Source organism: Carassius gibelio, chromosome B23 (genome assembly GCF_023724105.1).
Source record: "Carassius gibelio isolate Cgi1373 ecotype wild population from Czech Republic chromosome B23, carGib1.2-hapl.c, whole genome shotgun sequence".
NCBI lineage: Eukaryota > Metazoa > Chordata > Actinopteri > Cypriniformes > Cyprinidae > Carassius > Carassius gibelio.
Window position 1 is genome coordinate 23568295 of NC_068418.1, and position 12101 is coordinate 23580395.

Below are 12101 nucleotides of genomic sequence, written 5' to 3' on the forward strand. Positions count from 1 at the left end.
TTCCAATAAATGTTCTTTGAACTTTCTATTTATCAATGGATCCTGAAACAAAAAAATAATAATTTCCACAAAAATACGAAGCCGCACATTGATGAACAGAAATATGTGACACTGAAGACTGGATGAATGAAGCTGAAAATTCAGCTTTGCGTCACAGGAATAAATTACATTTTAACACATATTCAAATAGAAATTAGTTATATTAAATTGTAATAATATTTTACAATTTTACTGTTTTTATTGTATTTTTAATCAAATAAAAGCAGCCTTGGTGAGCAAAAGAGGTTTCTTTCAAAAACATAAAAAAATCTTATTGACCCACACATTTCTGAATTATAGCATATATATATATATATATATATATATATATATATATATATTGTCACGGGAGGAGCACAAGACAGACACAGTGGGCGTGGCGTCAGGCCTCGGAGAGGCTTTTATTAACAGAAATCATAAAATAACACAGGGCATAAAAGTGGCCAAAGGGGGAAAGTGTCCAAAATAACAGGGAATCTGGTGCCCTCGTCGTGCTGCGGGATTTGTGTAGGTCGGGCAGTGTTCATCAAGGAAGGGTCCAGGCAAGGGGCGGAGTCCGGCGGCCGCACGCGCTCCCCTCCTTGGTCCGGGGCGCGAGGGGCGGCGGCTTCTCCTAGCGGCCGCGTCTCTCTCGTTGGCCGCGGCGCTGGTAGGGGATGGACGGCCCGGCATCCTGGCCCGTCGGCCGTGTATACGGGTGCGGTTCCCTTCCGGATCGCGGGTCCGGCAGCTCACGTCTTGGTGGCGCGGGAGTCCCTCAACGCACCCTTCCTGGACCCACGAGGACACCAGTGTGCATGCACGGGGAAGAGACCGGTCTCCTGAGGAGAGGCGCGTTGGGCTTTTAACCAGCGGCGGTAATGAGGCTCCACTTCCTTCAGGTGTGCCCCATCACACGCCGCCAGCCCTGACTCGTCCAGCGCCCCTCCTCTCACACCCACTCCAGTCGGGAGCCTGGTGAAGGGCGGCGATTTAGGACGGGGTGCCGGTGACAATCAGGGAGGAGGCAGCTGACTCGTCACATTCCCCCTCCCAAGCGACATCCCCGTCATCAGGGCGCCGCCCACACGGGAGTGCTACCATCCTCAACCAGGCTCCAAACGGTCGGAGTGGGCGGGGATTCCTCTCCGGGCGGTCCTCCCTCTCGCAGCGCACCGGAACAGGGACAGAGAAACCGGGTTTTAGTGACAGCCTCAACCAACCACAGGGTAAAATGACAATAACAGAAGTCACTTACCCTTTTTGTGGCTGGGAGGCTGTCCCCAGTTTTCCTCCGTCCCAGTCCGGGTTCTCATGAACGTTTGCAAGCGAGAGGGAGTGACGTCACCAGATGTTTCCCAACTGCGCTGTCTAGGCTCCGCCTTGCCCGCATTCTCCACCAGTGTCACGGGAGGAGCACAAGACAGACACAGTGGGCGTGGCGTCAGGCCTCGGAGAGGCTTTTATTAACAGAAATCATAAAATAACACAGGGCATAAAAGTGGCCAAAGGGGGAAAGTGTCCAAAATAACAGGGAATCTGGTGCCCTCGTCGTGCTGCGGGATTTGTGTAGGTCGGGCAGTGTTCATCAAGGAAGGGTCCAGGCAAGGGGCGGAGTCCGGCGGCCGCACGCGCTCCCCTCCTTGGTCCGGGGCGCGAGGGGCGGCGGCTTCTCCTAGCGGCCGCGTCTCTCTCGTTGGCCGCGGCGCTGGTAGGGGATGGACGGCCCGGCATCCTGGCCCGTCGGCCGTGTATACGGGTGCGGTTCCCTTCCGGATCGCGGGTCCGGCAGCTCACGTCTTGGTGGCGCGGGAGTCCCTCAACGCACCCTTCCTGGACCCACGAGGACACCAGTGTGCATGCACGGGGAAGAGACCGGTCTCCTGAGGAGAGGCGCGTTGGGCTTTTAACCAGCGGCGGTAATGAGGCTCCACTTCCTTCAGGTGTGCCCCATCACACGCCGCCAGCCCTGACTCGTCCAGCGCCCCTCCTCTCACACCCACTCCAGTCGGGAGCCTGGTGAAGGGCGGCGATTTAGGACGGGGTGCCGGTGACAATCAGGGAGGAGGCAGCTGACTCGTCACATTATATATATATATATATATATTTATTTATTTATTTATTTATTTATACAGTATTAAGAAACAGGCAAAGAAGTGGTTAAGAAAAGATTTTTATTTTAAACACCTCATCCTGAGACACACTCGTCCCTTTTTTGTTCTGCAAGTATTAGAGTGCAAATTCCAACACAAATAAAACAAATTAATAAATAAGACCCTTTTTTTTGTTATTTACAATTCAGCAGATTACATTACCAACCGAAAAAAAACTAAAAACTTTCATATAAACAAAACACAAGAAGGTAGTCAGGTGAAGATCACGGCATTCGCTCTAAGTCTAAGTCCACATCACAATCCGCACAAACTCTGATCCATGCAATAGAAGTGTCAGTTCCACAGAATAAAGTGTGTGAAGGTGAGAGAGAGTATGGCACAGTCACAGAAAACACAGACACAATGTTAAGAGCACGTCACAGTCGGCATCATTTACAGAGACTTTTCAGGACACCTCGAGGACAAGATTAGAAGGTTTGGTGCAGACTCATGGGGTTTGGCTCTGTAAACCGGTGATTGAGAGCAGTCTGAAGAAGCGTCAGAGGTCACCGCATGAGTGGACACACACAGACGCGCGATGTGGAAATAACTCTGGGTCTTTATGGCACTGTAGCGTCCCTTTATTCAAAAACCCTGCAGTGAGCAGCGGAGGAGGGTTAGCATTGCTGTGTCCAATCAATCACACACTCAAACTAGCACAGGAACAATCTGAACACCCTTTCCAACAATCACACATATATTAATAATAATAATTCGGTAACACTTTACAATAAGCTTCCATTTGTTAACATTAGTTAAGCTCTTCAGTTAACACGAACTAACGATTACAAATATTTCTTCTGCATTTGTTAATCTTAATGCTAATTTCCACATTTACTAATACTTATTACATTTAATTGTTATATTATTAAAATCAAATGATCTACCAAATATAATTGGACCTGAGCTGACATGAACAAACAATGAACAGTTCTATAAAAAAAAAAAAATTAATATAATTTAATCAATGATCATATTTTATATATATATATATATATATATATATATATATATATATATATATATATATATATATGTATGTATTGTTTTCAATAATATTAAAAGTATTAATAAATGTATAAATTAACACAAAGTATAAATCAATTAATCCATCTTTGTTAATGTTATATATATATATATATATATATATATATTATAATAAATTAAAATCATGCTACAAAATTTCAGTGAAGTATTGTTTAATAGTAATGACTGTTAGTTATTGTGTGTTAATGCATTAACTATCATTAACTAACGGGGCCTTATTATAAAGTGTCACCAGTATTAGTGTTCGTTTTTTAATCATTTTTGGTTGTACAACAGATGCATTCTGTTCTGTTTTTAACCTGATCAAGTCACACGTATCAGCATATTCAGTAGTTTTGAAAATAAATAAAAAGGTCCCGAAAACACCATAAAATAAGTTAAACTCCAATTTCCCTTTTCCCCCTTTGTGCAATTTTTTTCTTTTCACATTACAATACAAACGCACCACAAAACTGAAGTCGAAAATCGAGTAATAGCATTAGATTATGAAATCTCATGGAAAATCTTCCCTGTCGTCTGATGGACGATTCCCAAAGCTAAGCAGCGTGTTTAGTCTTCCTCAGGGGACAGTGATTCACCGAAAGCTAAACGCTGGAGAAATTAAGTGATTCAGAGCGTCTGGACTTCACATCACACAAGCGTCCGTTCTAACCAGACGGACAAAACTAGCCAACTGACCAAAACAGATGCAGCGTCAGACGTGTTATTTTAGCATGGGGCTGAATCAAACCTGACGGTCCCGCAGTGTTGGGCTCGTCTGAGCGGCTGGAGGAGGCGGTGAAGGGCTCAGGAGGTCAGTTTGGAGTAGCTGGGAGGCGAGAAGCGCCGGCGCAGGTATTTGAGGATGTAGAGCGGCAGACAGCTGACCAGAGTGATGGCCGTCACCTTCCACACAAACGACAGCGTGGTGATGAAATACACATCTGTCAGGGACACAGATCAAAATGCTGTTAGTGCTGGACTCAATCACACACACTCTCCACTGGCAAGAGTTTCTCGATCTGGCACGCTCTAATCTGATTGGCTGGGCTTTACGCAGGTTCTGGGAATAAGAGAGGAGATTCTGATTAGTCATGTGATGAAGATTTGGATCAGTTTGGAGTATTTGGAGAAGTCTGAATAAGTCTGGTAGATTAGTGGGATCAAATCTTTTAAAAGATATTATTTCAAAAAGCTAAGTGACATGAATCTCTCACAACGGTGACGATTTCTTAACCTTGTCTCAATATCTTGACACAAAATTGACACATTTTCACTAATTTGTTATTTATTTATTTGGGGTGAGAGGAAAAAATCAAGAAAAAAAAGAAAAAAAGTTTGTGGTATCAAGTATTTCAGACCAGGGCTATTTAACTTCACTAAACTAAAATGTTACTTGACTTATTTCAGCTAGTTCCCAAAGCGAAGTTGATAAAACGACTATAACTGAAATGAATACAATTAATACAATATAATAACAAGTAATAAAAACTATAAAGACATAGAAAAATATTAATAATAATAATTACTAAAACTCAAAATATATAATATTTTCTTTTCTACATGTGAGGGACTTTCAACTATCAGGGTAAAGTTGTGCAAATGGCAACATCATTTATACATTTAATTATAAATTGTTAGTTTATAATTATTTTCAGTTAAACTCTTAAGCAAAAAAGAAAAAATAAATAAATTGAAATGTCGTTTGACATGCACACGCACATTTCTGGGTGGGTAAGATGTTTTAATGTTTTTTGGAAAGTCTGTTATGTTCATCAAACTGCAATTATTTGATTAAAAATCAATAAAACAGTGAAATATTATTGCAATTTAAAACTGTAAAACAATTTCAAACAAAGCTGAATTTCCAGCATGATTCCTCCAGTCTTCAGCGTCACATGATCCTTCACAAATCATTCTGATATGCTGCTTCGCTGCTCAAAAAACCCTCATTATTATAATCGATGTTGATTTATCCAGTGGCATTTGTGATATTTATAAAGTCTGGTCTGTTTCATGTCTAAGTTGTGCACTCATGTAATAGTTTCCCATCAAGGCTTTTGTTGAATTCTTGTTCACGAAATGCAAAACCTTGCTCAATAAGCTCTTTTTTCATCCTTTATTCCCAGAAATGCAGGGAAGGACACCAAGCCAGCGCTTGTGAAATGCTCTGAGAAGACCAGAGTCAGGTCAGACTGGGATCAAACGTGTTGTGGGATTGTTTAGTGTGGTCAGGTGCCACACACCGCTGGACGCCTCATCAACACGACTCAAAGAAGTCTTGTTCTCGCGCGTGAACGTGAGCCTGAGACGGACACAAGTCATCTCCACCATCATGGATCCATCATCTTCTCTGCACCAGATCCAAGAGCCGGCTCTCCAAGTGACGTTGGTGGGCAGAAGGAAACCAGCTGTGTTGAACGTGTTTGATGAATTAACAACGAAATGTAAGGTTTTCTTTGATAAAGGCATCTACTAAAGGTCTACTACACACCTTTCTACCAATTCACTTCCATGATGCTTCTATTATTATTATTATTATTTGGATAAGGATTAGGTTGGATAAGGATTTTTTTTCTAAGGATCTCATGTAAATTTAGGAATACATATTTTAAAATTCTAAAATTAATACAAAAATATTTATCAAATTTTACTTTAATTTAAAAATGTAAAATTAATTATTTTATATTATATTATATAAGTGCTGCCATAAAAAAAAAATATTAAAAAAATATTTAAAATACCCATTATTTTATTATTAACATTTTACTATTAACATTTTCTAAAATATTCTATTTGCTATATTTTAATTTATATAAAAAATAAAAAATTTATATGCAGTATTTTACATAAAAAAATTATTTGCTAAAATATTAAAATGAAAAATTTTATAATAAATATTTTTTCGGATAACTATTAGGCTGGATAACGTTTTTTTTTTTTTTAAGTATAGTAAAACATTTTTTACAAATCTACAATGAATATAAAAATATATTTGTAATAAAATTTTAAATTCATTAAAAAAAATTTAATGTAATTCATTATTTTATATAAAGTGCTGCCACAAAAAAGAAAACTATTTCTAAAAATAATTACAATTTTACAAACAAATACTACCAATAAAACTAGAAAACTGTTAAAATATTTACATAACCATTATTATATTATTGTTTCACATAGTTAAAATGTATTTATATTTTATTGGCTATATATTAATTTATATTTAAAAATGTAAATTTTTACATGCATTATTTTGTTTAAAAAAGTGTTAAAGCAATTGATAAAATATTAAAATTAAGATTTTATTTTATAATAAATATTTTTCTAATAGTTTACATTTTTTCCAATGTAATATTTATTATTTTATATATATATGCACACTCAAACTTCTGGTAAAAAATATTTCTAAGCTGAGTGTAACAAAAACAAACCAACAAAACCCCAAACAAAATGTTATTGCTAAAACAATTAAGCAGATCAATTTATATTATATAATACAAATATAAATATAAAACTAAATAAAATAAATAACCAATTATACTATTATTTTGCATACTGCTCTATTTTATTTTAAAAGAAGGAATACTAAAAAGTATTTCAAAATATTTTTCAATAATTTATTTTAAAGTAAAAAAATATATATAATAATAATATTCACCATTTTATAAAAAGTGCTAAAAATAACAGTAGATCATGTTATGCTAATTACTACAAATTAAACTATATAAAACTAAAACAATTAAATAACCAATTATAATATTATTCTGAATATCACTATTAAAACTCAAAGTTGTCTCTGCAGGGACGCGTGAATTATTATTATTTTTTTAACCAGTTCATTCAAAGGAATCATCGAAATGAACTAATTCAATTTACGGATTCATTTATTAACACATTGCATGTGAGTATGACCTCAGATTGTTGTTAGTAGAGAAGCTGCTCTTTTATGAAATCTGCTGGAATAAAACTACAATAATGTAAATATGTGAATCCTCGATTGGTTTTTCTTTAAGAAAGAGTGCACTGTTGAAATGGAGGAGCGCTCTGATAAACACAGTGGCCTTGGCAGAGTAGCATCAGCGCAGCAGGAAATGAGAGCAGGCTCGTGGTATTTCCCTCTCGCTGCAAACACAGCAGACGGGACAGGAGCGGCCACAGCAGCGCTGGAACGCTGACTCAGTGAGTCCCGCACCTTTAAGAGATTCACACCAAACTCTCTCTGAGGAACACAGGAATGGTTGTGTGGAATGTGGCCACATTCTTTACCTGCACGCCCCAAATACTGACGTCAAGATCGTTCAATAACAACAGGATTTAATGACGATAATAGGATATAAAGCAGGAGCAAAAACATGAGCAGAGAGCATAGATGAAATATATAGTGCCACTAAAATGACAAGAAGAGGACACCAACAAAATTAAAAAAAAATTATCACACCACAAGACCATGTCAGTAATGTGTTAGGAGTAAAAAAAACTATACTTCCCTAGTTGACTGATTACATTAAAAACTGCAAATATTTTTACTACGAGTTATCTGAATACATTACTGGAAGAGAAATCTGAACAAAACCAGGCTGAAAATTCTGAAAATTCTTGTCTTATTTTGTTTTTAGGCAAATGATATATGAAAAAAAAAACCTCCTTTAAAAAAAAAAAATTAAAAAAAAAAACGACGATAAGAAAATTTTCTGGGATAAAATTATTGTGCATTATATTATTATTATTATTATTATTACATTTCTTACATTTTACAAACAATTACAACTAATAAAACTAGTAAACTGCTATATTATTTAAATAATATTCATTATAATATTATTTAGCATATTGCTATATTTGATTTCCAATTTATGTAAAAATGCATATTTTTATATGCATTATTAAATAAAATGTGCTAAAACTATTGATTAAATAGAATTAAGATTTAATATATTTTATTTCAAGACAAATCTTTTCCTAATCGTTTACATTTAGCAGATTTTTTTTTTTTACATAAAATGTATTATTATTTACAAATGCATTCACAAAAAGGAACATCTGTGACTGAATATTTTTGAGCTGTAATAAAAAAATAAAATAAGAAAAACTACCAACCAAACAAAATTGTATTGTTGTATATTTAACAATTAAGATAAATTAAATCTAAAACAAATTAATTTCAATACAAAACAAAAAAATCTCTGAATCTGTGAGGCGTGTGTGTATAATGCAGACTGACCAATGAACTCGTGTAAGAAGACGAGGGATGCGATGTAGCAGGCCAGACTGAGGAGTTCAGCTACGATCATCAGCCAGTGCCACGTCTGCACGGTCAGCGCCACCATCAGCAGCTCCGTCAGGATCAGAGACGTGAACGAGATCGCCACGATGTGCACAAACTCCGACTCGAACAGCAGCAGAGCCCCGTACATGATGATGCTACCTGAAGAGACGTCACAACACACAGATATTTAAGATGATGAAGAGACCTGTGGCAGTGTGCTGTCATGCCATTAAACCTTTATCATTACCAGTGCTGGCAAACGATTCATCGCGATTAATCGCATACAAAATAATAATAATATATGTGTGTGTTCTGTGTATATTTAATATGTATATAATATAAATACACACACAGGATATATTTTGGAATTATGTCTATATTTCTAGTCACATAATTAATATTATAAATAAATATATTGAATATACAAAAATAAAAGATTTTCTGAAATATATACATGCATGTGTGTGTATTTATATCTACAGTACATAATAAATATACACAGCGCACATACATAATGTAAACAAAAATGTTTATTTTGGATGCGATTAATCGTTTGACAGCACTAATCATTACGTTACACAATTATATTTTATAATCATAATTTCCCCCTTCCCATTTTTTTATGTACTACTTTATATTTTGATTTGAATTCGGTGATTTTCTTAGGATTAGTGTGCATTTATTCATAGCCACATTTTTCCAAAACTTCACATTCGAATCAAAATAGCCGGTTTCCTGTTGGTCGTAGCTAATGACTGTAAATTAGAAAGTTGTCCGGCTTGATGAGAACAATATATGTTCCGATTTTAGTGACTGTAGAAAAAACTAACCCCCTCAGTTTTGTCAAAAGGTGGCGCTATAGAGCGCTTCCTCCACACCCATTACTGAGCTTTTGTCAGTGTCTAACTATGATTAATACTGATGTGTGTCGAGTTTCATAAAATTCTAAGCATGTTATCTGCCTCAAAAACACAGGAAACAAATGTTAGATGCATTGCGATGGTAACAGTATTTACAGTATGCTTTCCCAGTTTTGCATCTGCCGTGCTTTGACATTATTCTGATGAAATTTGAAGCAAATCAAGTAAAAATAAGATGATCAATTCAAAACATTTTGAAAATGACACACTTCCTGCAGCCAGTTGGTGGTGCTATAACTTTCATTCATAATAGTGAACTCATACAGTGAACAAGCCACTGTAGTTCCATCAAAATCAGACAGTTATAAGACACTCCCTGTTTCTCATTTCTCGCCATAATTTTGTTGCCTTGCCATGGCCAAACCGTTCGAGATATCAAATTTAGCATCCCCAATGTCTCGAGGTCATGCTGACCAAGTTTGGTGGCCATCGGTTGGAAATCCTAGGAGGAGTATATCAAATTCAAGAGCATGTACTTTTTAGACAATACTGAATAGCCAACTTCCTGTTGGGCGGAGCCTATGCCTCTGCGGTGACCTTTTATGACTGCAGATTCCAACGTGTGTGCCAATTTTCAAGTGTTTAAGCATGTTAAGGCCTCTAAAAAGCCCCGGATAGTAAAAAATAAATAAATAAATAAATAAAATTCATAGGGGATTATTAGGGCCCTGCGCCTTAGTGGGTTAGGCCCTAATTATACATGATAAATTATATTACTAAAAAGTTAAATATACATGTATCTATATCCATATGCACTGCTTAGACATATTTTAAATACATAGACTAAATCCCTGGTCAACAAAAACTAAATATACATTTTTACACTATTATACAATATTGTACAATATTAGTGCTTTCAAACGATTAAATCGCATTCAAAATAAAAGTTTTCATTTACGTAATATATATTCGTACTGTGTTACTTACTAAGTATATATCAATACACACATGCACGAATACTGTAAATTCAAGAGAAATTTGTCTCGTTTATATATATATATTTACTGTATATATATATATATATATATATATATATATATATATATATATATATATATATATATATATATATATATATATAATATAAATTACATGAATATAAATACATACATGTAAATACTGTCAAAATATACTGTATTTTTGTATATATATATATATATATATATATATATATATACACACACACACACACACACACACACACATAATAAATAAACTGTACACACACATATATTATGTAAACAAAAATGTTAACTTTGGATGCGATAAATAATGATGAAGCATTTGAAATGCACTAATAAATATGCATAGTAAACACTCTAATGCAATTTCTGAAATAATATGTACAATGGATATGTACTATAAATATTATATATATATATTGTCACGGGAGGAGCACAAGACAGACACAGTGGGCGTGGCGTCAGGCCTCGGAGAGGCTTTTATTAACAGAAATCATAAAACAAAGGGAATAAAAGTGGCCAAAGGGGGAAAGTGTCCAAAATAACAGGGAATCTGGTGTCCTCGTTGTGCTGCGGGGTTTGTGTGGGTCGGGCAGTGTTCACCGAGGAAGGGTCCAGGCAAGGGGCGGAGTCCGGCGGCCGCACGCGATCCCCTCCCAGGTCCGGGGCGCGAGGGGCGGCGGCTTCTCCTAGCGGCCGCGTCTCTCTCATTGGCCGCGGCGCTGGTAGGGGATGGACGGCCCGGCATCCTGGCCCGTCGGCCGTGTAAACGGGTGCGGTTCTCCTCCGGATCGCGGGTCCGGCAGCTCACGTCTTGGTGGCGCGGGAGTCCCTCAACGCTCCCTTCCTGGACCCACGAGGACACCAGCGTGCATGCACGGGGAAGAGACCGGTCTCCTGAGGAGAGGCGCGTTGGGCTTTTAAACAGCGGCGGTAATGAGGCTCCACTTCCTTCAGGTGTGCCCCATCACACGCCGCCAGCCCTGACTCGTCCAGCGCCCCTCCTCTCACACACCCACTCCAGTCGGGAGCCTGGTGAAGGGCGGCGATTTAGGACGGGGTGCCGGTGACAATCAGGGAGGAGGCAGCTGACTCGTCACATTCCCCCTCCCAAGCGACATCCCCGTCCCCAGGGCGCCACCCACACGGGAGTGCTACCATCCTCAACCAGGCTCCAAACGGTCGGAGTGGGCGGGGCTTCCTCTCCGGGCGGTCCTCCCTCTCGCAGCGCACCAGAACAGGGACAGAGAAACCGGGTTTTAGTGACAGCCTCAACCAACCACAGGGTAAAATGACAATGGAAAAGTCACTTACCCCTTGTGTGGCTGGGAGGCTGTCCCCAGTTTTCCTCCGTCCCAGTCTGGGTTCTCACGAACGTTTGCAAGCGAGAGGGGGGTGACGTCACCAGACGTTTCCCAACTGCGCTGTCTAGGCTCCGCCTGCCCGCATTCTCCACCAGTGTCACGGGAGGAGCACAAGACAGACACAGTGGGCGTGGCGTCAGGCCTCGGAGAGGCTTTTATTAACAGAAATCATAAAACAAAGGGAATAAAAGTGGCCAAAGGGGGAAAGTGTCCAAAATAACAGGGAATCTGGTGTCCTCGTTGTGCTGCGGGGTTTGTGTGGGTCGGGCAGTGTTCACCGAGGAAGGGTCCAGGCAAGGGGCGGAGTCCGGCGGCCGCACGCGATCCCCTCCCAGGTCCGGGGCGCGAGGGGCGGCGGCTTCTCCTAGCGGCCGCGTCTCTCTCATTGGCCG

The 12101-nt window shown here is 38.8% G+C and overlaps 1 protein-coding gene and 1 long non-coding RNA gene across 2 annotated transcripts in view; one reads left to right on the forward strand and one right to left on the reverse strand.

The window, feature by feature from the left end:
- Positions 1 to 359: 359 nt before the first annotated feature.
- Positions 360 to 12026, forward strand: LOC128011481 (uncharacterized). Its single transcript, XR_008182569.1, has 2 exons — positions 360 to 1664; positions 11006 to 12026. It is a non-coding gene; the product is annotated as an uncharacterized LOC128011481 (long non-coding RNA).
- Positions 2176 to 12101, reverse strand: part of LOC128011479 (probable phospholipid-transporting ATPase IIA) — a 52355-nt gene continuing 42429 nt past the window's right edge. Inside the window, exons 27-29 of the mRNA XM_052593939.1 lie at positions 8419 to 8622; positions 3949 to 4141; positions 2176 to 2765 (exon numbers count right to left, since the gene is read on the reverse strand). Coding sequence (XP_052449899.1) covers positions 4005 to 4141; positions 8419 to 8622 — 341 coding nt within the window. The 3' untranslated portion in view covers positions 2176 to 2765; positions 3949 to 4004. The remainder of the gene's footprint in view (positions 2766 to 3948; positions 4142 to 8418; positions 8623 to 12101) is intronic.